Genomic DNA, 26,782 nt, shown 5'->3' with positions numbered 1-26,782 from the left:
GTTTCAGAGCCTGATTTATTCAGAGTAAGCAAAACAGGGTCCAGTGAGGAAGATTATATATTGCATTTCCATAGAGTGCTTCCAGAATGAGTTTGGGTTCAAATTAGAGATGGCTTTTGGTGAAGCATTTTAAAATAAATTCTGAGAAGTTAATTTTTCTCAGACGTACTCTTCTAACATAATTTCCAAATAGGACTCAGAAGTCTGAAAAACAAATACAATGTGCAAACTATATCTTTGATATTGTTGTTTCTTCGTGCATTAGTGCTTTGGAGGAGCAGTGTGTCCATATTTCTCAAGGCTTTTTGTAGAATCTAGCTTTTAAAGGCTTTATAGATGGCAGTGTGTCTGCAGAGCTGACTGGAAGGTTCTCATTTCCTCAGCAAAAGCAGGCAGACTTTACTGCAGAACAAGCCACTAATGTTGACCTGTCCTGGTTTCAGTAAGGGTAAAGCTAATTTCTTCTCAGTAGCTGTTGCAGTGCTGTGTTTTGGATTGGGAATTAATATGGTGTTGATAACACAGTGATGCTTTGTTTATTTGGTAATTTATGTTTATCCCAATTCAAGGACTTCTTTTATGTGTCTCATGCTCTGTCAGGGAGGAGGTATGCAATAAAAAATAAACCATGAAACCAAAAAGACTGGGAGAGAGCATAACTGAGACAGGTGACCCAAACTGACCAAAGGGATATTCCACATCTTAGAATTGTTACATAAACTAGGGGAGTTACCCAGAAGGGGAGCTGATCTGGGTTTGGGAAGCGGGGTGTGGCACTGGTCAGTGGGTAGTGAGCAACTGTATTGTGCACCACTTGTTTGAGTTTTTCCTTTTTATTATCATTGTTGTTAGTATTATTTACCATTATTATTGTGTTTTACTTAATTTTCAATTATTGAACTGTTCTTATCTCAACATGTAAGTTTACTTTGATTCTACTCCCTATTCCACCGGGTTTGGGCGGGAAGACAGGGGATCAAGTGGCTGAGTAGTTAATTTCCAGCTGGGCTTAAAACCACAACATGAGTAAAGAACAAAGTCTTTTGTTCCAGATTTAGGCCCCAGTTCTAAAGCATGAAATATGTAATAGAAGTTCTCAATGAAATGGTAACGATTAGATTATGAGACAATGATGACATAAGCAGACACATTTCATTGATGTAATTTACTCAAAGTGCTGTACTGCTTGTGGTTGAAGCCAAAAATTCCTGGCAGCAAAATGAAATTTTAAGTTCAGACTAAGCAGTCTTGCATGGTAAGGCTAAAACTCGTTTGTACTTTCACGCTCTCTTTACTAAAAATTATTTTTAATAAATCCCACTGTCACACAGTAACTACTGTGGAATGCTCAGAGTGGTGGGGAGTTTCCCACTTCTGTGTGGCTCTGGGAGCTGCACTTGGTTATAGCTCAGCTCTGCAGGGCCTTGTTCTGTTGTGTGCTAAAGACACTCGGCACCAGCTGAGTCTGGTTGTGAGGAATGGTGTTTCTGAATGGGAATGTTTTATAAGCCTAGCCTTGGTGTGCTCATTTCAGGTATTTTCAATATATATGATACCACAGGTGATGTTAAAATAAAGGTGAGGGGTTGTGCTTTATATAAGGTAAGAAGTAGAACTGCTTTGGGGTGATTGAAAGGTGAGCTGAGCTTCATGGGCTAACTGGAAATGCAGGTGGTTCTTGCCAGGAGGGGAGAGTGTGTGCTGTAGAGCAGGCTAGCTGTTGTTCTGTGGACACAGTTAGTAAAGGAGCAGCATTTATTTGTTTTTCAACATGAGGAGAAGCTGGCTGTCTAAATCCTGGAGGCATGTGTGCTGCTCTTTGTGCGGATGGCTTAGTTCATAGCCTTGAGGCTGACTGCTGAAGTAGAATTTACTTCATTTGTCAGAAAACTCTCTTTGGGTCCCCTGAGTGTTTTGGTTTACTTCCACAATGGAAGAAATACAGATTGAGTATTCTCATACGTTGCCCTCTGAGAGTATTTTACTGTTGGAAGATCCTGCTTTGCCACACGTGAAGAAATGTAGAATGACTAGAGCTAGATTGTAATGATTCCAAGTGTCTGCAAGAAATCCTCAACTGCACTGTTAATCACAAGTATGAACAGGCAATTCTTAGGAAGTCTTAGCTGAGTTTTGGAGTCTCTTAAGGTTTCAACAGTTATCTTTTTATTGATTAAATTATTGACTTTCAGTGGTACCTGTAAACTGTAGAAATCTGAAGCAGAGAACTTAATGTTGTGGCATGGTGACGGTGTGGTCAGTACTCACAACAGTCAAAAGAAACCCAGAAAAAGTTCATGCTCCAGGGGGTTTGTGCTCTAAAAATAGAGGTACAGTTTGCATACATAATGGATGATCAGAAGATTTGCTGCTAAGCAATGTAGTTAGAATACGGATGCCTTTAATATCATTTTTCATCTAGTGGTTAAGAAATAGTGAGTTTGATAGGAAATACTTCACTTTTATATTCTGTCACTGGCTTAAAAGGTAGTTTGTAAAGCACTTACCTCAGATAAGATTTGAGAAATATCTTTTCTGGTAATTAAAGCAGTCATTGCACTTCTCCTGTATCATACTTTTCCATTCCGGCGTTCTTTGGAATTGTACCCTGTTAGTGTTACTAATAATTCTGGCTCTGTACCTGTAGCACAGAAAACTAAAATGCCTTTTAAGCAACATAAATAATTTTACATTTTATTTTGGTGTGTACATATAGTGCTTGGGGAAAAGAAAAGGATGCTTGCAGTCTCAATGTTTCACTCTTGACATTCAGATTTTAATAGGAGCCTGTTATGTACCTGAGGAGTTATGTACAGAAGGCAGCAGTGAACAGCCTGTTCTGAACCAAGGCAGGTAGCACATGATTAGCAGATACAAGACCCTTGAGTCTGTGGGTTTGAGTACCCTCGGTCAGCTTGCTCTCCTGGCCACCTGTATGAGATGCAGTTGTAGAACATAATGAAGTAACACTGATGTTCCAAGTCACCAGCAGCTATTTCAATACCTGTTTAGCACAGAGACTTTTAAGTAATATTTACTGGATGATTTCCAAGAACAGCTGAGAATTTTTGCAGTAGGCATAACCAGTCTGGTACTGTGAAATTGAAAAGGGTACATGGAGATATTGGGCTCTGAGATTGTTTATTACTCTCTGTTTATAAAACTGAATTGGTAAGAAGAGAATTCAACCTGTCACAACTTACTGCAGGGATATTTTCCATTTCATTTTATGGCCCTTTGAGGATTAGATTTCTTATTACAATAATACAGTTAATTAGTTGCAATGTCTCCCTAAAACCAAGTCACGGTTGCTGTTTTGCTTTACTGATCATTAAGCTGGTGCAGTGTAGCAGTGGAGGAAAAAAAGAGGATAAATGTGCCCTTTATTTAAATTGTCCACACCTGTAGTTGACAGATATTGACATTAAGTAAGCTTTGAGATGACTGATAATAATGTTTACATGCTTGAAAAAACATAACTCTCTGGAGCCAAGTGTTATGGCTGAAGATCTGCTGCTATGGTTTACTCTGAGGGTGATGTTTCATGGTATAGGTTTGCTGAAAGATGCTGAGGCTGGATTTTGTCCATCACTGCTTACCCACAGAGCAACACAGGTCTTGTCTTCCAGCAAAGGCTGCTGTTCATCTTCGATCTCAGAGATCCCAACCAATAAAACTTAAAGTGGTTTTAATAAATTAGCAAGTGCCTATCCATCAGTTTTGCCATGGCAACTGTTTGTAACCCATGATGATTATGACAGTTTAAAGTAGCTGAACTGAGTGAAAGAAAAGGATATCCTACCTTGTGTCTAAGTTGGGGTACAACCTACAGGCTGACAATAAGCTGATTGAAAATACGGTGAGGAGCCTTGAATCAGATGCGGGCTTCCTTTCTCCTCTCTCTGGTTGCCTGTAAAAAACTTCTTCCTTCTTCTAACTCCAAAGGTTAGCCTTTGGGCAGCAGCATGGTTTTGAATTAGTGTAAACTTCTTATCCTACTGTACCTAATACAGTAAAAATTAATAATCTAGGTAGTTTCAAATTGATTTGTGTTGATACTCTTAAAAAAATTATCAATGCTTATGCACTGTTTCAGTGTAACTAAGAAAAATACCTGCCACATTGTTTAACACAATGCTCTCTCTCAAATCCATGTTTGCACTCTGTTTCCTGCAGGTGTTCCGCAAGGATCTCATTAGTGCCATGAAACTGCCAGACTCTCACCATGTCAACCCTGATGAGTATTACGTCTTTGCAGACACGTGGAAACAAGAATGGGAGAAAGGGGTTCAGGTTCCAGCCAGTCCAGAAACTATTCCGCAGCCTTCTCTCAGGTATTGCTGGTCAGACGTGGATCATGTCTACAAAATGGCAACTCAGAGAAGATGGTCTCTCAAAACTGAGTTGTCTAAGTGCAGTCAGATTTTCTCTGTTGGTATGTTTAAATCTTCAGTGTAGCAGCCTTCAGACATGTTCTTAAACCACACAAGTGCCAATTTGGAAAGCATTTCTGTGGTGCTTCAGTCCAGATCTCATTCTGTCTGCACGCTGTTACAGTATCTACATTGTGAGTGTAAAGAGCTCTTTTTTGCTCAGTCACATGGTGCTATGGATTAAAAGCTGTTTTTTATTTCAGCATGGGGAGTTGAATAAATTAAAAATAAGCCCATACTTCATGCATTTTACTTGAAGGGTTTCCCTACACTGCATGGTGATATAGAGCACTAGGCATGCAGTAATCACTGATACCTGATAAAATTATTCATTTGTTTACATAATCTAATTTTGGTTATTCTCAATGTTTTAACCTTTTCTGCCTTCTCTCACCACAGTTGGCTATTAACATTATAGAACTTCAGTGATCTCAGATTCTGAAGATAGATAAAGAATCTTCTGTTCTCTCACACTGTGTTTAGGCTAGGGAAACATAGCACTGTAGTCCTGCAGCCCTTCCTGGTGGAAACAAAGCATGTTTCAACAAAGAAAGGTTAATGCCAGCATGCTCTTCAAGATGAAGATAAATTAATTGTCTGGTGAAAGTGCTGTGTCAGCATAATTTAATTTCTACTGATGCTATTGTCACTACTAAGTTATTAAAAATAAGTATATTGCAGCTCATACCAGCAGTATTATATTAGAGGAAAATATTGGACCAGAAAAAAGAAAAGCTCACAAGGGAATTAGAGGAAAAAGTGAGCAGGGTAAAGGGGGATGAAGAATGGCAGAAGGACATTGTTTGTGCTGACATTGATAATCCACATTGTCCAGTTAGAATTATGTGGGATACAGCTTGACCGCTGCCTCCTCCTTTTTTGCTGCCTTGTTTTCTAGAGTTTTTATTTTTTCCTTGTCCTGTGGAGGGTGAGCTCCAGAAAGCATGTAGAGCTGCTCATGCATGGCACTGTTCCATTCTGTATCTCTCTGGCTTCCTTCCACATGTAGGGCTTTTTGCATTGAATTCAGAGAAAGATTGAACTTTATCTAGTTCAGATTATTCTTTCCATTCCAAAATCAAACCAATTAAATACAGAGTTTTATCTCTGAAAATATTTGAAAGAAACAACAGAAGGAACACAAATCTTTTTCTCTGTTGCTTCTTGGATGACTTTTCCCCTTTACATTTTTGCTTGGCATCATAATGTTTATTGCATAACAAAAGTAATATATTTGTAATGTGGATAAGTTGTCATTTACAAAAAAAGGGTTGACTGAGTATCCCAAATGAAGAGCAAGGATTTTTCCCACACACACATACACACTACAGTAGAATTACTACAGTAAGCTTTCATGAAAAAGCTGGTGTTTTGAGGACATCAGTTGGCAAGATTTCCTTATGTCATTTAGGAAGAATATAGGACAAAGATTGTATTGGTTTTGTGCATAATACTTTCTGTGGTTTTGAGAAACAGTTGCTTTGTCATAGCAGTAGCATTTGTTAAATTGAAGTCATATGGACAGGCTTACATTTTAAATAGGGTTCTGTATGTGTAGTAAACCTTGGAACGTTTTGGGTGAAAAAATGACATTTTGAGAATCCTGTCTCCCTAGGCTGACTATACTTACTGGCTGGTTTAAAATCTGTGAAACCCCAGCTTTCTTTGCACTTACAGCAAATATTTTATGTCTTTCAAGGATGGGTCTTAGAAAGCTGTAAGTATTTTTTTTTTCTTTTCACTCACAGGGTTGTAGCAGAAAAGGTAAAAGAAGTACTGTATACACGACCCAGGAAATACATCCACTGTTCCAGCCAAGAGCCCACAGAGCCAGGTTACATCAACATTTTGGAGCTAGCAGAATCTATGTGTCGCTATGACTTGGATGACATGGACATCTTTTGGCTCCAGGAGCTAAATGAAGAGCTTACAGAAATGGGTAATTCCACAACATGTTCTCATTTTAAAAGCTGTGCTTAATTTTTGCTGTTTAGGTTTTTTGCTGTTGACTAGTATTTCTGTGTAAGGTCTCTGAAAGATTGCTGAATGAGAATTGAATGGAAATACTAAGAGAAACAGGAGCTAAAAAAGTAATTAGTTTCTTGATCTGTTAATGTTTTATTTTTTATCTGTTGTACCTAAAATTTTCTTGATGTCCAAAATCATCAGCAACTTCTGCAGACTGAGCCAGGAGAGAAAAAGCCTACACCAGGTGGAATTAATTCTAGGACTTCAAAAGTTAAAGATTTTATGTAGGGAAAGCAGATGTTTCCATTTCTTGAACTTGGAACATATCTACAAATTCAGAGTTTTGAGGAACTTGCATGCTGGGTTCTCAACAGTGTAACTAAGTTTCACACGTTAGCCCATTCAAAATCAGCTAAGTAAACTTTCTTTTGCCATGTAAGTTGTGGGTATAGAGGTCTATGAGCAGGAGTGAGCTATGGAAAATAATACTGGAATTATCATTGGAATAACTGAATTGTGGTGGAATAGCCTGTGTGGCTGGTATTCTTCCATGTGTGATTGTAGGTCCTTTAGCAAGGACGGGTTAGCATCTCCTGAATTGGCTGCTAACAAAATAAGAAGTACCAATAGAGAAGTGCTAATCAACGGCAGCATTTTCTGTAACAGCAATGAAATAGTGGTGACTGAGATCCAGAGAGAACTGAGGAGGGGAAGTAGTTTTTCTGGTCCTGGGCTTCAGGACAGCATGTTTCTACTTAGGTAACTGGGTGGGATCTGGGAGGCAGCTCTGAAGGGTGGAATTACTGAAAAGAGCTAGCAGAACTTCAAGAGCACTGTCCTCTAAGCACAAGAAAGTTCCAACTATGCTTTCAGGAAAATGAGTAGATGTGCTGGGAGACTGCTTTGGTGAAGTAGGGAGCTCATGACTGAGCTCCAGTGCCAAAGGATGCATGTAAGTAGAAGCAAGGACAAAAACTTCCCAGGCATGCAGGAATGCTGTGAGCAAAAGCTGTTAGCTTTTCAAGGGGGCAGATCTCCTCCATCCATGGAGATTTTCAAGATGTGACTACATGCATCTCTTAAGCAGCAGCCTTTTTGGATTTCCTGTTGACTCTGCTTGAAGCCAGGCAGAGGCTGAAGCCCTCTGTAGGACCCTTCCTACCTGCATGATTTGGTAATTCATTTAATTCAGGCAATGAGAAAGTATTAGAGCATGGGAGAGAACACTTTAACTCTCCCTGTTTATTGTTTGTAACAAGAAATCACAATATTTTAACCTAAGTAGCCTTAGTTAAAATATTAGCCTCTGCAATTAATGTTATGTGAGTATCCCAACATTTGAAGGCGTGAGTAAATCAAAAGCTGTGAACATTGTGATCATTTTTGAGCAAGGATTTTGATGAGATGCAATGTGGAGATGTCTTGTAGCTGTGAACATCATGGGGTTTCTAATGCAGTGCATGTCCTGAAGCTGCAAGCTGAGGGCCAATCTCATAGCAAATACTTATAAAGTGATCCCGCTTATGCTAAGTTTGATTAGTGGTGAGTACATATAGTGTGTGTAGTGTTCACATGAACAGATAGTATGGATTGCAACAGTATATTTATCTACTATTTTATTTGTTTTAAAAAAAATATCAGAAACATAAAACCATTTTTCATAATCATCATATTTTGATCATGTCATCCATCACAATGGACTTAGAGGTACTGGGTGGTGCAACTTTCATTATAAGATATGAAGTATTCTTGATAAGTTTTGTTTCCTAGAGCATTAGTCTTCAGAAGAACACAGTGTGTGATTTTTGGATTTCATTAGTGTTTAGTAAAATTATGGAGATGCAGGAAGGGTTGTGTGAGAGCAGCCAGCAGTTACAGCAACTGCCGTCTTTTATGATGCAGTGTTTTCTTCCAGGTGCAGCCTTGTGGTTTGTGTAAAATTTTTACTCAAGTAGTAGTTCTGCTTGTATTTATAAAACAATGTTATAATTAGTCTGTGAGTGAAAAATCTTGTGTTTTTTATTTTATTTTTAGATGCCGTGTCTACTGCATTAGTTGCTAGAAGTTGTGTTTTTTCTCTTCCTGCATCTCTGACTCAGAGGCATCTGACTGTCCTCTAATTGCCCTTCCCTTTGTGTGTTGCAGGCTGTGGGCTCCTGGATGAGAACACGATGGAGAAGACAATTGAAGTGCTGGAGCGGCACTGCCATGAGAACATGAATCACGCCATCGAGACCGAAGAGGGGCTGGGCATCGAGTACGACGAGGACGTCATCTGCGACGTGTGCCGGTCCCCGGACAGCGAGGATGGCAATGACATGGTGTTCTGTGACAAATGTAACATCTGTGTCCATCAGGTTAGTGCCTGCAGAAACGGTGACACTCTCCTGTGGTTTGTTTACCCAGGCAAATGTGGAATTTGAATGGATGTTAAATGCTAAGTGGAGGGCTTGGTGGTTTTCTACATACGAAGGATGGTGCAATACTGAGGTGAAATTTTGGACTAAAACAATTACAGTAGATTAAGTGGCCTAGCAAAGTTAATAAGTGGACAGCTACAGTCTAGCAGGAATGCAAAGTATGTTTTTGGGACATGCAAGTATTTCCTCTGTGACTGTAAATAATTGTTCCCCCTATTACTAAATCTGCTTTTGAAGATAAACAGGACAGGAAATACTGGCTTGCCTGTTTAGGAGAAATCTGAAGATCATTTGTTTCAGAGTTTTTTTTTTTCTTTTACTGACTACTTATGTAGTCAGACATAGACTGTCCAAATTTAGCCATCTGGAACCATATGTAGAAAGTTAATAGAGTGAGCTTTTTCAGGAGCCATCAGCACCTGCAAAAACCATGGTCTCAGTCTGAATGGTGCTCATGTTTATAGTGTTTCAGATGTAGTCAAGACTTTACACTGCCTGAGCTCAGCATAGTCAGGTAAAGGTATCCTTATAATCAGAAAAGGGGTATGAATCCTGTGGTTCTGTGCATCCTATTCTGGAAGGGAATTTTGCTACAAATTGAAAAGAGACCAAGAAAGTTCGTTTTTTTTTTTTAAATGCATTTTTGTACTGGCTACAAGTAATATTTGGAAAACATATCTGTCTGAAAAAAGACCTGTCACCTCCCTGCTCACAGTGGGCTGGCTTCCAGCCTGGCTGCTTTCCTGACCTGAGTCCCCCTGTGAAGCAGCCTGTGAGCCTGAGCTGGCAGTAAGGTGGCAGTGACAGGAATATGGCTGGCAGCTGGGCTGCCTGCTTCAGTCCTTGCTTGTGCCTGTTAAGAAGTAATGATGGATTTGCAGTAAAGGGCTCATGGTTGTCTCCTGACACCTGAGCTTGAGTTGATGGTCTCCTGCCTCCTTGCCCCTCACACTTCCCTGTGCTGGATCTGCTTGAAACAAACTGGAGAGTGTGTCTGGGCTAGAGTGAATCCTAAATATAGCAACAACTTGTTTCATTTTTAATCTGGATCAACTTTGGTTCAACAAATAGCCTCAGGTCAGTTTGTCATCACAAGTTTGGAGGTGGAGGGGAGGAAGAGTGTGAGAAAATTCTTCCTTCGTGGTACCCCAGTTGTGCTGGCTCAGACATGTAGTGAAATTACTGTTTTAGTAGTCTAGGCATCCTTTGCTGATCAGTTAAAATTAGCAAATAGTTTCAGTCCATTTCCAACACCCTAGATATGATCTTAGATTTAATGCCACTTCTGCTATAGTAACAGAAAGAATTCAGGTGGAAATATGCCACAGAGGAGGAAAAGAACACTTGTAAAATTTGGATTGCAGCTCCCCCTGTTGGGCTTTTACGGGAGTTGTAACATAAAAAAAAAATTTAGGTTAGTCAGTCTTGCTGCATTTAATTCAGCGAAGTCCCCCTCCCTACAAGCTTGACATAAATGTGCAGTGTTTTATGATATTGTTTAATATTAAATACTGAAATCTTACAAGCAAAAGTTTGGGAAGGCAAGTATGGGAATTTTATACTAGATTTAATCTGAAAGAATGGTTGCAACTACTGATCCTGTTGAGTCTTTTAATGTTATCATTACTAGAGATAGTGTTAGAAATTATGAGATTTCCTGTGATATCCACCCTTTTGATAAAACTTTTATTTGGAGTGGTTGAGTGAAATTAGGCCTTGGTGGCAGCCAGTGATTTCAGATAACTCAGCTCCATGGAGGTAGGAGGGTTGTATATATACGTCAGGATCCACCATTGGCTCCATTAAGAACCACGAGGAGTTTGAATTGGAAACTAAACTATTTTCCTTTTTTATTTTAATTCTCAAACCTAGCAAAACTTTAGAAATTTTTAATTTTCCATGTGGTTAAGCGCAGTACTTGGGAAATAACTCTAAAACCCAGCATCTTATACTTCCAGTGTATGCAGTAATTTTTGTTGCAATGTTATATAAATATTTAAAGAAAAAAAGTTCACAGAACTGTAAACACAAACATTGCAGAAAATGCAGTGCTCATATCCCTATCCCTAAATAGAATTATGTTAGAGTATTACATTTTTAGCAGAAGGAAGTGGTAATTTTAGAAAGTATTAGGTACAGAAGCTAATTTAAAGGAATATCCATGTTGTTTACTTCAGAAGTAAAGTGTTTAAAAGTAAGTAAGTGTTTAAAAAGTAAGTGTTTAAAAGTCACTAAAGTCAAAGGTAAAGGTTTGTAACACCAGTGCTGTTGTGCAGTCCCAGTGGATATGTTTTATAAACAGATGTAAAAACTTGCTTTTGAGGCTGTTTCTCTCTTGGATTAATTGACTCATTTTAAGGTAAAGAAATCACAGATTAAGTGAAGGCTGGTAGTGCCTTTACTTTTTGAAAGCTTTGCTCTGTGTGAATATGAATGCTTGTGTGTGAAATAATTTCAGCACAATGATTCCAATATCTGTTTTTCTCCAAGGCTTGCTATGGAATCTTAAAAGTACCTGAAGGGAGCTGGCTGTGTCGTACCTGTGTCCTGGGAATACATCCTCAGTGCCTCCTCTGTCCTAAAAGAGGAGGTGCCATGAAAGCTACCAGGACAGGGACCAAGTGGGCACATGTGAGCTGTGCTCTTTGGATTCCAGAGGTAAAACCCTAAGTTCTCTCCTGTCTTCCTCTTCCATCCTCTGCCTTCTTGCATTCTCATGATTTAAGGTCTTTGGCATAATACTGGACTTTATTTTGATAGGGCTGCTCAGTTTGTGAAGTGTGGGAAAGAGTCCAGATTATGTTCTACTAATGAGTCACTTTGTCACCTGCATTTACTCAGCAATCACTTCTTGGTGTCATTATGGTATCTGTGACCTGCTAGAAAGGGCAACTTATATAAGCTGTATCTTCAACTGCAGCTTCACTGTCTCATATTTTTTTGTGAATTTGTGTGCTTGGATTCATGTGTAATTTGCATGAGTACCTCCACTTTTTTCAGAGTTATGTTTGTTTGCTTAAAGGTCGCCTGCACTGCATTATTTGTATAGGATGTATGCTGCAGTTTGTATTTAAAGTTTCTTTGAATTAGAATTTTTCTGAATGGTAGGGAGATGAGAATTTTTATCTCCATGTTATATACACTTTATTTATAAAGGCTTTTTTGATATATCTGTGCATAACATATATGGAGAGTTTCATAATGAAGTTTTATGCTTCCTCCTCCATTTTGAATCAACTTTAGCATCACAGTGTAGTTCTGTAAAACAGAAAGTTCACTTAGGTATAGATGGAGTTTGTGTTTAATTTTGCACTTGGGATATTTATGTTTTATTTCTGGTAAGATTCACAAATCTATTATGGTGGGTGGTTTAATGTGAGACAGTAGCCAGATCTGTCAGCACCATAAAATCAAGCATACAGTATTTTCTGTGCAGACAGGTCTGATGTGTGCACAACTTTGAGGAAGATGTTAAGATTTTGGTTTGGTTTATTTTGACTTAGCAACTGGATATAGTGTGTAATTCTTAGTTGTCTCAGGCACATATATCTGCTTCTTAAGGAGATGATCTTTGCAGCTGCACTTGTCCTTTCAGGCCTATTTGTAGTTTCTGTCATTGCTTTCACTTTCAAGGAGTAAGCAGTTGAGAAAAAAACCAAAATTTTTTTTTTTTTTTTTAAATCAATTCTCCTCTTGTGCTTATGAAGTGTCTTGCCTGGAACCTCTCCTGGCTCTGAGCTGACTGTTTCTTCTAAGAGGTCCATTCTACATGTGGTTGCCTTGCTGTTCTCATCTGCAGAAAAGGAACAGTGAGGTTTGGGAAGGTGGTGATGGCTGAGCAGGAAGCACACCCTGGCTTTTTGCCTGTCCAGGCTCTGCTCCTCTGGCTGAGGAAGTGAAGCTACTGGGGGACACCCAGGGTGGGAGAGCTTGAATCCAGCTGTTTCCACAGCCCATTCAGTGATTCCAGGTTTTGGACACCTCCTCTCTGCACCAATGCCAAGTGTGTCAGGCATTGTGAAGAGATGGTACATGTCTCTAGGCATGGGAAATGCCTCTTGGATCCATTCTCTTGGGCTTGTGTACAGGTGAATACACATTCTCCCCTAAAGCATCCATGCCTGGGTCTTCAAACTCTTTCTTGCCCCCTGCAGCACATAAGGCCCCTCCAAACAGGAGCTGAGCTACCATTTTAGTAGAGATTTAGTAGAGATTTACAAAGAGTTTTCCTGGCTTCTCTGCTAACTGAATTGCTTTACCTGTGACTACACACAAGCCCAGTAGCTCAGTTCCTGTTTGGAGGGGCCTTATGTGCTGCAGGGGGCAAGAAAGAGTTTGAAGACCCAGGCATGGATGCTTTAGGGGAGAGTGTGCATTCTCATGTATCTATTATTTTTTTCTTCCAAGGTACTAGCATGCTGGAACTCCCTTTAAGAAACATTAATTATAAGTCACTGGAATTTCCTCTTGAGGTCCTAACAAAGTGAATCAAGGCAGAAAGCAGGGAGGAAGGGGCTATAAACATTTGTGTCTTGTGGCAAAAGGTTCAGAGACGCTCCATGAGTCACCAAGTGTAGTCTAGCATTGTGGCAGTCAATTGTGCCAGGTATTCTCCTGCATTAATTCATTCAGCACTGTCTTAAAATCTTTCTTCTTCCCTGCCTTCCTTGGGAGTTAATGCTGTTTAAAGGCTTTCTTTTCACTCCCTTGACTGATTGGGACAGTTGAAGGTTTTTACTTTCCAAAGAGTGCTCATGGGTTTATATCCTCTTTTTCTTCTGCCTTTACTTTCCTTTAGTGTAAATATGTGGTCTATTTCATGTTTTTTTAAAAGGTGTTCTTCTAAATAAAAAAAAAATCAAAAAAGGAAACATTGATACCAGAAAACCTGTACTGAGTGTTTTGAAATTCAAGGTGTTTCTCTGCCTTAAATAACCTATTATAGATATGTCCTCTGCCAGTCGTTGTGGTGTTAGCTGAAGCAGAAAGTGATAACACCTCCCTGGCTGTAGAGCAAAGATAAAATTTACTGTCCTGAGCAGCTGTAGTGAGTGGCTGTGCTCAAGCCACTGGGCTGCCCTTCCCAACCCCTGATCCTTGTGTACTGGAGCAGCTGCTGGTGGCACAGTTAGCAGGGAAGCAGAGGACAGCAGGGTGATTGATCATGTGCATAACATGATAATAGGCTTCAACAACCCACTGTCTTCACTCTCTCCCACTCCTAGAACTTCTTCAGAGTATAGCAGTCAAGATGTAACCTGATGCAAAGTGAAGAAATGGAGAAAATGACTACATGTTATGGCAGATGGATCATTTCTGCCTTGGAATGGGAGTTCTTGGGGGATGAAAAGGTTGGCTTCTGCTCTCTGGATCCCTTGTGAGCAGCAAAGTTCAAACGGACTTTGCCTTGACTCCTCTCTGCAGAAACATGCAGGTGGCACAAGGCCAGTGTAAATAAATTGCACCTGACTCTGTAAGTGCCTCTTTGTGCTTTTACAAAGTGGGGTAATATCAACAGTCAGCATTACAAGCTGAATGAACAGTATTTCCAATATAAATGCTTCCTGACCTTATGAGTCTCCTCTGGGGAAGGAGCAGGGAGAATATTTAAGGGGGCAGAAAGGGGCAGGGAAAAGGTCTGTGTCAATTCCCAGCTCCTGCTGGGAAGCCCAGTGGAAAGCTGATATTACTCAGTCTCCAGAAAAAAAGTCATTGTAGGTTCTGGTTTCTTTTTGAAAAGAATATAGACAGCCTGGCACATTCATGAAATCCCTTGATTCTTAAGGGAAGTCTTGTCTCTCAGTGTAGTGGTAACAATCAATCTTTGTACAATATTGTTTCAGAAATATCTGTGCAACTTGTTCTAAGCATGGTCAAGTCAGGTTCATGAACGTTTCTTTCATTTTGGAAGCAAAAAAGCTACATTTGATGATACTGAAGAGCACTGACCATGATTTTGTTGAGCTACTCAGGCATTCCAGGGACAGTCTTGTCACTTTTCCACCAATTTAAGGAAGGCCACAGGAGGTTAAATTGTTATCCACGTCTGTCTCGTGAGTACATCACGTATTGCCTGACTGTTCTTCTTTAAAACCTGAACCTTCTGAAGCATCTCAGTGTCTTCCTAATGAGGACTTTGGGAAATGCCATGCACTCAATATATTCCAGAAGATGTGGGCTTGCACTTGGCAGATCAGAGAGGGAAGTACTGTAACAAACACTATCTTATTTGAGTCCATTTATGTAATTAATTCATGAGCTATTGGTCATCTTTTTTTTTTCTAATGTGGAAATGATGAACTGAGTAATCTCTTGCAAAGCTGTTCTTTCCACCTACTTAAATGATCCTTAAAGCAATGCATGATAAGGAGAGAGTAGCAAAAATATTCTGAGCATAGCAACTGTGACTTAGCACTGCTATCTTTGGCTAAGTCTACCTCACTGAGGAGGTCTGCTGAAGGAAAGCTTTTCATCCATAGGGATTAAACAGGTTTTAAAATGAATATGTGCATCAAATGATTGATGATGTACCTCCAAAGGGAAGCTAAAAAATTCAGCTTTGTCTACCAGCTCTTGTAAAGTTGCCAGTTTAATTATCACATGTTAAACTAATTCATCCAACCCAGATTTTCCTGGGTGTCTCTTACTGTAGATTTAATCTATGGAAATTACTATAATGTAGTAATTTTCTAGAAAAACAAAATAATTGTTGTTCAAATGTCACCCTTAACTGCTTTTTTTAGCCATCAGCTTTCTTCTGGCCTCACTGTGCCACAGAGCATGACCTAGGAACCTCCTTTCTTTGAATTCTTAGGCTTGACCCCTTTGAGAAGAAGCTCATATTCCCACCACAGGAAATAGAGGCCTGCTCTATTCAGATGAATTGCTGTTAGAAAGTGTACTGTATCAGCATTGTGGTTTTGGTTCAGCCAGGTAGCCCTGCAAGGCACACAACTGCTGAATTCAAAAAGTGTTGGAGAAGTGTCAAAATCCAAGCTTTTGGAGACTGATGTTTTTGGGACAGTTATCCCACTGAAATATTCTGCCATGTGCCATTCTCATACTGGCCCAGTTCTGCATGTTAGTCATTCAGAGCTGGCCAAGTTTTTGTTTCTGTGCTTGGATAAATCCTGTCAGGATGGGCTTAGGGATGTCTACAGATATAGATTTATCTGTTTTGGTTTCTAAGTCATCATGAGGAGAGTCCTCATTTCCCTGTGTAGACAACAGAAAACAGAAACTTCTATCACAATGGATATGAGGAAGTTAATATAACAAAGAATAGGAAGAACTATTCTGTCTATATATGGGTGGGGTTTTTTCTTTTCTTTTAGTAATATCTATAATCTGGTCTACCAGAGACAAATTTATCTTTGAGACTAAGTCTGTGAAAACTAGCACAAGATGATATATCCTGCTTTGTAATAAGAGAAGTTTGTTGGGTTTTTTTCCTCAAATTATGTTTGATACAGTCCATAGTTAGGAAAATGTATTAGGATTATCTCTTGCAGTGGGAGTGCTCAGTGGAGAGGCAGAGCTGGGAAGCAAGGCTTTTCCTGGCTGCTGACTGATAGATCTGATTCTGTCCCAAATATTGAGTTGACAGAAGTAGATACCGTAGCAGATCTAGGGATTTTATAGAAGGAACTTTTCAGGAAAGTGTTCCTGTTTTGTTCTGAGGGGCTTGTATTTTGGCATTTTTTTAAAGTTAGACCTGTAAAAGCAGCACAGAGGGGGAAAAAAAACCAAAAACAAAACCACAAGGGAATATAAATAAACTTAGAGTGACACTTGCTGGAGTCTCTCAGCTGGTGGTAGTTTAGGAATCGTATTCCCCAATTTAGTGTTCCCACTGAAGCACTTCAAACCATGCACCACTCCCCCCTCCCTTGCACCAGGCTGGAGAGGGGATTTGGAGGCACAAATGGTAAGGATCATGCATCAAGGAAAGAAGAATTTACTGGAAGCGGCAAGTGAAATAAGAAAAACAAAGAAGAATGGACTGTAAGAGCTACAATATCAGTAATAGAGCCAGCACTACCCGACCACTGGCTTCACACCACACTTACCTGAGCAGAAGAGAGCCCTTCTCCCCACTCTCAGAAAATGATGTGAGCTGGTAGAATAACCTCTGGGTCGTAGCCATGCTTCCTCTTGGCTACTGCAAAAATTAACCCTGTCCTGGCTGGAATCAGGACATTGGTTCATAACAAAGGCATGCTGTAGATGCCTCAAATGTTTTGAATGATTGCAGCTTTGAGTCACCAGGTTAAACTGATAGTATTCCACACTGTTGTCTGCATGTGGGATCTTTTGGGGTCCCTTTCTGAGAAGTATGAGTACATGGACATCTTGCTGGAAGAGAAATGAATGGATAGCTTTCTTCTTCTGATATAAATGGAGAGATTGGGTTGGGTGTTTTTCTCTTTGATAACTGGTTTCTGCACTGCTTTTTTTCTTTACAGGTTAGTATTGCTTGCCCAGAAAGGATGGAGCCAATCACAAAGGTGTCTCACATTCCACCAAGTCGATGGGCTCTAGTGTGTAGTTTATGCAAACTGAAAACTGGTGCTTGCATTCAGGTACGTCCTTGTCCCATAGTGACTCTGCAGGGATGAATTTGTCAGAAGGGCAATTTTGGTTTTGCATTTTGTTCTTCCTGTGTTCAGAGATGCTTTACAATGGAGATGACTGTTGGATAGATGTCTGCTTCTTCATAGCCATTTGCTATCAAATTAGTTGACTAGACAGAAGAATTAGTCAGGTTTGCTATCTTTTGAATAAGGCTGAGGTGTTTAAGAGCCACTATTATGTTTATCAAAGATTAACAGAAAACTTCTACTGAACACTCTGTAAACAAGAAAATACTATATTGGGTAATACCAACTTCAAAGGGATCAATATTTTTAAGAACATGTAGGAAATTGGTTTTGGTAGGGATGGATTTTCATGTGGTTGAGGTAGTTATGTCCTTTTTTTCTAGTTTGCTGCTACTGTTAGTAATTGAGTAATTAGCAATTGAGGCTTTTTGTTTTGTTTTGTCTGCAGTGCTCCGTGAAAAGCTGCATCACTGCCTTTCATGTCACCTGTGCCTTTGAGCATAGCTTGGAGATGAAGACTATCCTGGATGATGGGGATGAAGTCAAGTTCAAGTCGTACTGTCTAAAGCACAGCAAGAACAAACAGAATTCGCTGCCTGATGTTGAGGAGCACCCCAAGAGCGTGCCAGAGCAGAAGCAAACAGAGAGTGAGAAAACGAGCCTGCGAGCCCAAAAGCTCCGAGAGCTGGAAGAAGAGTTTTACTCACTAGTAAAAGTGGAGGATGTTGCAGCAGAGCTGGGCCTTCCTAAACTTGCTGTAGACTTTATCTACAATTACTGGAAATTAAAGCGAAAAAGTAACTTTAACAAACCATTGTTTCCTCCCAAGGAGGATGAAGAAAATGGCTTGGTGCAGCCAAAAGAAGATAGCATTCATACTCGCATGAGGATGTTCATGCATTTAAGGCAGGACCTAGAGAGGGTAAGCATTAACTTGTAAAGTTTTGAAAAACTATTTGCAGTTGAGCAAGGTCTTTCTTTGTGGATGAAAGAAATGGGGAATTCAAAGGGAGATGATTTTGAAAATAATAATTTAAAAAATAAAAACGTACGGACTTCAACTCTATTTTTTATATGCTGCACTGCCTGCTGCAGAGACTTTCAGGAGCTGCCTCTCTCAGTCCAATTAAAGATCCAAGGTGAAAGCAGTGCTTCCTGACTTGCTTAAAGGTTATTCCTTTATGTGTTTAAAGATGCATATTTCTATGCACAATGGACATACTTGGTAATTGACTCTATGACTTCAGCTTCAGTTGAGTAAATGTTTAAAAAAATGAAGACATTTATTTGGCCCACTGTAGTAATAGTTAGTGATACAGATTAAATTAGAAAAAAATGTTACTTTTATTAAACAGAAAAGAAGAGTAAGGCTTGTTACCACTTGGAGGCTGCCTGTTAGGTTGGCCTGTTGGGTAGTGGTTACCTGCAGTTTCCAAGTGCTTAGAAATAGGTAGTGAATGTAAAAAAGGTAATAAAATAAAATAGATGTGATGAGGAGAGGGGGGAAGTAAAAGCAGAAGAGAGGTAATAGTGTGGTGAGAAAAGGGGAAAAAATATTGTGGAGAGAACAACATGAACATACAGTAATATTGTTGGAGCCAAGATTTGGACTTGTCAGTGTAACTGTTGTCTTTAATCTGTCATAATCAGTCTCAGATCTTTTCCAGGACTGCTTTAGATATGGAAGCATACTTTAAGAAAAAATTATAAACCCCATAATATGGAGGATTGGTATTTGGGGGTGTTTTTTTTTATTTTTCAAGAGACCATGTCAAGCTTTTCGTTTGATAAATGTTTAGTTTGCATCAAATGTTGTTGAAATGGATGTACTTATTCTGAGTGGAGGGGATTCATAATTTGAAATGCCTGTTTCCAAGTTTCGGAACTTCTTGTGTCACAACATTTTCTATTCTATCTTGGGATAAATATAAATTTGGGAATCTTGGAATTTAGTTTCTAGGTAAAGGAATTCCCGTTCTGGACTGATGGAAGTGAGTGCTAGGGAAAGTTTATTTGGCAGATACCTTTCATCCAGCCCCTATGCTGTTTCTGTGTTTTGAAAGCACTTTTAGGTGTTTATCAAGAACTTACAGTGTCTCTTCTAAATCTTTCACCTTAGGTGGAAATGTTGCTATTAGCTCAAACAAGTAGAATTATGTGGAACTGAATCAGAATTGTTTGGGTTGGAAGGGACCTTAAAGAGCCTCTAGTTCCAACACACTTGCCATGGACAGGGACACCTTCCATGAGACCAGGTTGCTCAAAGCCCCAACCACACTTCAGGGATGGGGCCTCCACAACTTCTCTGGGCAACCTGTTGCAGTGTCTCACTGTGAACAATGTCTTCCTTACACCTAGTGTAAACTCACCCTCCTTCAGTTCAAAAACATTGCCTTCTTTTCTGTCTCTAGAGGTTCTGGTCTCTTTGTCTTTCTTACAATCCCTTTTCATATAAGGAAAAACTGCAGTGAGGTCTCTCCAGAGCCTTCTCTTTTTCAGGCTGAACATTTTTTTAATAGTTAGCTACATTCAGTAATATTCACAAGAACTTTACCAAGGGATTTTGCAAGTAATGTTGTTGATACAATTTGTAAACTATGTCTGGATTTATTTTCTTACTGCCTTTTAAGTCTCCTGTTATTCCTCCGTAGGTAAGAAATCTCTGCTACATGGTAAGCAGGAGAGAGAAACTGAAGTTGTCCCACAGTAAAGTACATGAGCAGGTCTTCAACTTGCAAGTCCAACTCATTAATCAGGAAATTGCTGCAGGTAATCATATAAATGTAAAATATTTATAAATCCTGCCTGTATTTAAACTAAAGCAGTGTATTTTCTTTATGTTCCTGGTCAGTGCTTTTAACATGTAAAAATGCCTTTAAGAATTTTCTTCAAGTGCACAGTCAATCAAAGTAGCAACGCAGAACTCCATAATTGCTTAAAGTATTTACTTGAATATTTCTTTATTTTATGGCTGTTTCTGGTATATGCCTATTGCTTATCACTGTGACATCCAGATAGCAGAAATGAGCTGCTGGTGATCTCTAGGTTTTTGCACTGTTGGGCTGCTGCTGTGTGGCACTGGTTCCCCACAGCAAGCTCCACCCTGCTGGTTGCTTCTCCAGCTGAGAAGGCTTTTTTGCTGGCTGTCACCAGTTGGTTCCTTCAGGCAAGAGAAAGAGTGACTGATGGGAATTGCTGCTGTTCTCATGTGCCTTGTGCACGTCATGAGCAGCACAGATTTCTTAGCATGCCATCTGCATTTGCTCTCCTTCCTGCCAAAAGAGTTTAAGTACTCTGGGTATTAATAGGGACTAGTAACTTTTTGGGAATGCTGAGGTGCCAAACCCCACTTTGCCCTTAGCATTTACAGCAACTTATTTTAAAATAAGGAACACAGCATTTGGAAAGAGGAAAAGCATATGCATTCCAGTGTAGTTACTGGGATTTTTTTAAATAGGAAAGGCAGCTTTTTTTTGTGTGAAATTAAGATCTCTCTGGTCTTTCAAGATACATACTTCACTGGTTTAGGGTGAAATCTTCCTGCTTTTTTTCTCTGTCTCTGAAACATGGATAGGTTTCATTAGTACTGATAAGGGTTTTTTTTTTAACTAGATCAGACTAGTACTTCATGGAAGCAGTGGCAGTCTGAAGCTCCTTGCTTTTGTGTAAATGCATTTTATTAGAAATGCCTACTAAGTTTATTTAATATCTTAACAAGTACAAGTGTTTTTTTAATACTTTTATAATAGCTTCATACTTGCAGTGGATGCTGTAAGCATGTATTACCACAAACAACTCGTATGTTGAAGTAAAAAGACTTTTAAAGCTTAGAGAATTTTATAATACAAAGCAGAGAGTTGAACTAAGTCCAAATTGAAACTCAGTTTGAACCATTGTTTTTTCTTCATCCAAAACTGAATATGAACCTTTTTTACAGCTTTGTTGGAACAACTTCAGTCATATCTCAAAACTGGTTCAATTCACTGGCTTAGAGCCCCGTAAAAAGGGCACATTGTTGTTTTTAATGGAATATTTAAATGCTTACCTAAATTCCAAAGCGGTGGATAATTTGGAACAGTTTGGTTATCCCAACTTCTCCTTTGTGTCCTAAAATAATTTCACGCTAATTATTTGCAAATGCTTCCTACTGTTGCATGAGCATATAATGGACAATAAACTTGTTATGGATGGCAAAAGAAATTATGCTTTTTAAAAAAGCCTTTTTTCTTTTTCTTCTGCTTCCTCACCTCTTTCTCCTGTAGGCCATACCCTGACAAGTGCACTAGAGAACACACTGTTCTACCCACCTCCCAGGATCACCCTGAAGTTAAAAATGCCCAAATCAGCATTGGGAGACTGCAAAAATAACTCGCTGAAGCCTGGCAACAGACTGCTTTCTCCTGACAACAACAGCACTGTTTACAGCAAACGGAGTGTGCCAATGTCAAAGGAATCGTTTGAAATTAAAGCAAAATCTTATGCCAGGTATCAGCATGACAGCAGAAGCAATGGGCTGCTGGCAGGGATCGGCAAGCCGCGGAGCGAGGCGAAGGATTCTGGCCCCACGCAGCTGATGGAGTTTCACCGGGGCCAGCCTTCCGGGAAGCCTTTAGCGTTCCAGGCTGCTCTGCATGGACAGTCTTCCATCGGGAACGGGCGGCTGCAGCAGGAGAACTCAAGGCTGGTGTCCAAATCCAATGGTCTGATGGGCAGGGCTGGAGATGTGAGCCAGAGAGACAGCTCCAGCCAGACGTCCTACGAACAGGAGTCCGTGCTCACGGCTCACTTGGCCAGCCAGAGTGGATTCCGCAAATCCACCATAGAACATTTCAGCCGGTCCTTTAAAGAGGCTACCAACAGTCTGGTGAGGACCACGGAGGATCTCCGGTGCTGTGAAAAGCCAACGAGAAGACTTGCAACAAAAGATCGCTTGTGGAGCAAGCAGACACTTGAAGGTGCTCCATACCAGGACAACGATGGGTACTGTCCTGACTTAGAGCTGAGTGACTCTGAAGCAGAAAGTGATGAAAACAAAGAACAAGTGAGGTTAAGACGAAGTAGCTCAGAGCGAGAAAGCCCAAGTAAGGACTTTGGAAGAGACTGTCACAATAGAAACAAAAAGAATATGATATCTCACAGTTCGGTACAGAGGTGATTAGAAGCCCCCACGGGGTAATTCAGCCTTTATGTATTCCGGTGTACCAGTGCAAAGCTCAGCATCAGAAGGTTCCAGAAAATAGTCTAGGACCTATTTAGGAAGAGCTGCAGTAGGGGATGGGGGAGGAAGAGAAATCAGAGTAGTTTTGTTCAACTGTGAATTGGTTTGCAGTCTTTTCAGGGTTAGCTCAGTTATCCACAAAGTTGTGGAAATTGTGTGTTTTGTCAGAGGGTAACATCTGGGAGAGCACAAAGCAGTTAATTGTGCAAAAATTCAGGAAACTGCTTCTCCCTTGCCAGCTTAAGTGCAAGGCACTGTGTTCGTGTGGAGGCAGTCTGGTGGTGGTGGACAGGTTTAGAAGAAGTCCTTGCATTGCTCTAAGGTCTTGCAAGAGACTGCAAACGGAGACACTGAAAGTGCGTTATTATGGCACCTGCAGTGTGGCTTTGATCCAGCAACGCACTTGCGGATGTGTTGGGAAGTGAAGCACGTGGATAGCCCTGCTGGTTTCCCCCGGGAACGTTTGTGCTCAGCTATCCGAGCACATGCCGGTGTGCTCTGCTGGATCAGGCCCAAAGTGACTACTAAGTGCTGGTCCCCTTCTGCAGGAGGCTTGGAACTGCAGTGCCGTTTGCAGGCTCCCTGCAGAGGGCGGAAGCAGGCGTCGCTGGCCCTCGCTGCCAAACTCGCTGACCTCTAGACGTGCCCCCCATTCCCTGCTTTTGCTGAAGATTGTGTTTCTCTTCACAATAATTCGCTTATTTTGTAAATATACAACTTCTAGTACTTCAGTTTTTTTAATCTCTGTACATAGATGCTTGTTGTGGGATGCACTTGTAAATATTTTACCCAGCTAACAAGTACAGATGGCTAATTTTGTGGATAGTGTTTACAAAAGTAGATGTACTACTTCAAAGAAAAATACTATTTGACACTTACATTTAGGCAATCACCGGTGATGCCAGGTTCCTCTTGAAACTGAGATTTCATATCCGGAGGTGTTTTTACCTGGTATTTTTAAAGTCAGCTGAATTAGAAATAATTTTAGCTGAATTTTTTTTTTCAGGTGCAAATTTTCAACCCTAGTTGCCTGAACACAGGCATAGGAGTCTTCTGGCATCTAGGTCTGTAAAATTTTAGCCAGTCATCATTTAGAGTATGATGGTTTAATTAAAGATGTTTTTTTTTAATTCCTGAAAATCTACTATTTTTATTATGCTGCTTTTCAACCTCTGGATCAGTTGCTGTTTCCCAGTCTAACACATTTTTTGTATGTCCTTTAAAATCAGCAGTTATTAAATAGTGATTAAATTTCAGCCAGTACTGACTGAGGAGTCGAGAAGGGAAGGGAATGAATCCCTTTCTGTTTGTTTCAAAGACAGGGGATTTCTGTTTGAATGCAAACTAACTTGTTTTACAGATGGTGTTGTGTTGATCAACAAAGCTACTGCACTATTTTTGTCTGTAATGCTGTACATTTCATAAACACATCCTCCACATCCTCTGTCCCCACATCACTGGCTGAAACAACCCACAGGTTATGTAGGGCACGTTGTACAGCTCTGTTGAGGGTTCAGTTTTGTCTATAAACAAAAAGGTGTTCCCTCACAGCGTGAAGATGACTATGCAGAATCTGAACAGCAGCTCGGTTTAGCTTCATAGTTTTAATTTATTGCTTTTAGGTTGGGAAATGGCAACGACATTTTCAGATTTGTTTTAAACTAACTTTGAAATCTCCCTAGTTGCAATAGGACTAGCAGGTCAGGGGCTGGAGGACTCTTCAGAAGTGAAATCATTTTTAAAAAAGTATACTTGGCCAATCTGCTCTGTTTGCTTCATGCATCTTATTTTTTTTTAATTTTTTTTTTTTTTTTACTTCTTGATTTTATGTATATTTGTGTAATTGATCTTTCTAGAGCTGTATCTTCAAAATTATTTCTTTTGGTGTAAATATGCAGTAGCAATTTAGGTTTCCACATATTTTATTTTTATGGGAAATGCTTTGTGTTCTAAGCCATGGGTCATTCAGAATAAGTAAACAAATGTCTGTTCATTTGTATTCTGGTTCTGATTCTCTTAGTTCTCCTTCAATATTTATTAGTAATCCTCTCTCACTGGCCATGAAATTTTATGAAGCTTTTATTGGGAACACTTATCTGGGAGGTCAGCAAAGTGTTCATGTTATTTTGTGGCTGGAAGCATATGACAGAAGAGAGGGAAAATGGTGCTTCAGCAAAACTCAGCGTTTCTGCTCTTCTGGCGTTATCAATTCAGTTGTTTCCAGTCTGGGCAATGGTTTTGCTAATTTTTACATGATTTTAATAGACATATGAAGGAGCCCTTGGTTATGTAGTTCTCAAGTATTGTCCCCAAAGTGCATTTGCTAGTTTTTATTGTGCATTCGGTGGCTAACTGTTTGAAGTATTACCTCTTAACCTTATTTGTCAATTTTTTGTTGTGTTTTTGCATTTTGTTTTATATATATAAATATATATATATTCAATTTTCCAAGATGGACTCGGTCTTTTTCAGATGTCCCCTTTTTACAAGTACTTTTTCATTAAATTATGAAACTGCTAACAATATTTTCATTTGTTGTGATTTATTCAGGGCTTTACCCTCTGTGTCTGGCAGGTTGTAAAACTCATCAGTACTGTGTCCATCAGGAGTAAATTATTTCTGCCGATTTGGCAATACTTTAACAAGTTAAGTATCCAGGAAAACCCTTCCCCTTCAGCCTCCCAAAAAAGAGTCGCTGAGCACTAATTTGCTCTGTATAGGAAATAGTGCAAGCCTGGCTTTTGTTTCTGCCTAGCTGAGCAAATGTAACAGACCATGTGCTGCCCTGGCCTCCCTTTTCAATGTATTTGCTTATGCTGTAGTATGGCTGGTTGTCCCTGGTGGGACAGAGTGAGTGACAGAGGAAGGGCCGTAGCCAGGCCTCCCGTCTGATCCCGTTCTTGTACCCGCAGACGTGGCAGCTGAACTCCCACTGGCCTGCAAAGGACAGAGCGGGGCCAGCGCTGCGTTCCTGGGCTCGTGTCCCCTTCACGTGGGTTTTCCTGACCTTCTGCTGTAGTTCCCCCTGCTCCCACAGGCCGGTGCTGTGAGGTGCCTCGCTGGCGCAGGGCAGCTGCTCCCTGGGCTACAGCAGGGAGGAAGGAAGAATGAGAAGGTGGAGGGAGAGGCGCTGTGCTAGCTGCACAGCTGATCCCGTGGTGTCCCTCCTGCTCTGACTGGCTCTGCAGCTGGCAGCCTTCAAGAAAGATGGCATTGCAGTGTGGCTGTTGCAGGCAGCAGTGACCCTCCTGCCTGCAATGGCCCCGGCAGCAGCAGAGTCAAAGCTGAGCAGCCAACAACACCACTGTGGGCTGGCTTAAGGGCTGGAGTGACTGAGCAGGTGGCCCCAGGCAGGCTTGAACTGTAGCTAAAGAAAGCTTGGGTGAAATGGAGCCCAAATCCCTCAGCTGAAAAGCAAGCAGGAGGTAAAACAAGGGGAAAAGGCAGTAAAAGTGAGACAGAAGGGAAGAAAAGCCAGCACTAGGAAGAAGCAGTAAGTGTTGGACTGGTTGTTGTTATTCAGGACCAGGATTTCTTCTTCCCTAAAGGCATCTGGCAACAGATACCAGCAACAGACTTCCTTGTTGTGACTTTCTGACTGGTGGTTCTAATTCCCTCTCCACATATAGTCTGCTTGTGGCTGGGATGAGGGAAAGACAGGGCCAAGGAAGGAGATTGGTGTCCCCATTAATTAGGAAACATCTACTGTTTGTAGAGTCTTATCAAATAACTAAGTGTGCTTTTTTGTTGATAGTAACGTGGTCCAAGGGCTAAAGGGGCTGCACGGTAGTTCTGAGCACCATCATCTCTGCATTTATGTTTCTGCCCTAAAAGAAATGTTTCTCAGTTATAACTTGTGTATATCACTTGTGGAATGTTTTCTTTGCACCATAAATCCCAAACGACTGGGGGAGAAATTGACAAATGTCTTTGGCTATTCAATGTAAGCCTGGAACATTCCCTTGAATTTGATGTGGTTGCTCTGATGACCTGGCCTGGATGTGCAGGCTGTACTGCAGACTTATGGTGTGGATGTGATACCTGGGAGGCAACCAAAGCCTGCCTCTGCGAGCTGCCAAGATAATCCAGCGAAACCACTCATTCTCATCTTGGGAATTTGGATGATCCCAGAACTTGTAAAGG

General features: G+C 40.4%; 1 protein-coding gene across 1 annotated transcript in view; it reads left to right on the top strand.

The window, feature by feature from the left end:
• JADE3 (jade family PHD finger 3) overlaps positions 1 to 25,121 on the top strand; it is a 63,876-nt gene extending 38,755 nt beyond the window's left edge. Inside the window, exons 5-12 of the mRNA XM_059466637.1 lie at positions 4,177 to 4,334; positions 6,182 to 6,372; positions 8,547 to 8,758; positions 11,312 to 11,479; positions 17,287 to 17,403; positions 17,870 to 18,343; positions 20,073 to 20,190; positions 21,684 to 25,121. Coding sequence (XP_059322620.1) covers positions 4,177 to 4,334; positions 6,182 to 6,372; positions 8,547 to 8,758; positions 11,312 to 11,479; positions 17,287 to 17,403; positions 17,870 to 18,343; positions 20,073 to 20,190; positions 21,684 to 22,576 — 2,331 coding nt within the window. The 3' untranslated portion in view covers positions 22,577 to 25,121. The remainder of the gene's footprint in view (positions 1 to 4,176; positions 4,335 to 6,181; positions 6,373 to 8,546; positions 8,759 to 11,311; positions 11,480 to 17,286; positions 17,404 to 17,869; positions 18,344 to 20,072; positions 20,191 to 21,683) is intronic.
• Positions 25,122 to 26,782: the final 1,661 nt, after the last annotated feature.

Source organism: Ammospiza nelsoni, chromosome 2 (genome assembly GCF_027579445.1).
Source record: "Ammospiza nelsoni isolate bAmmNel1 chromosome 2, bAmmNel1.pri, whole genome shotgun sequence".
NCBI lineage: Eukaryota > Metazoa > Chordata > Aves > Passeriformes > Passerellidae > Ammospiza > Ammospiza nelsoni.
This window is presented reverse-complemented; position numbering and strand designations above follow the sequence as displayed.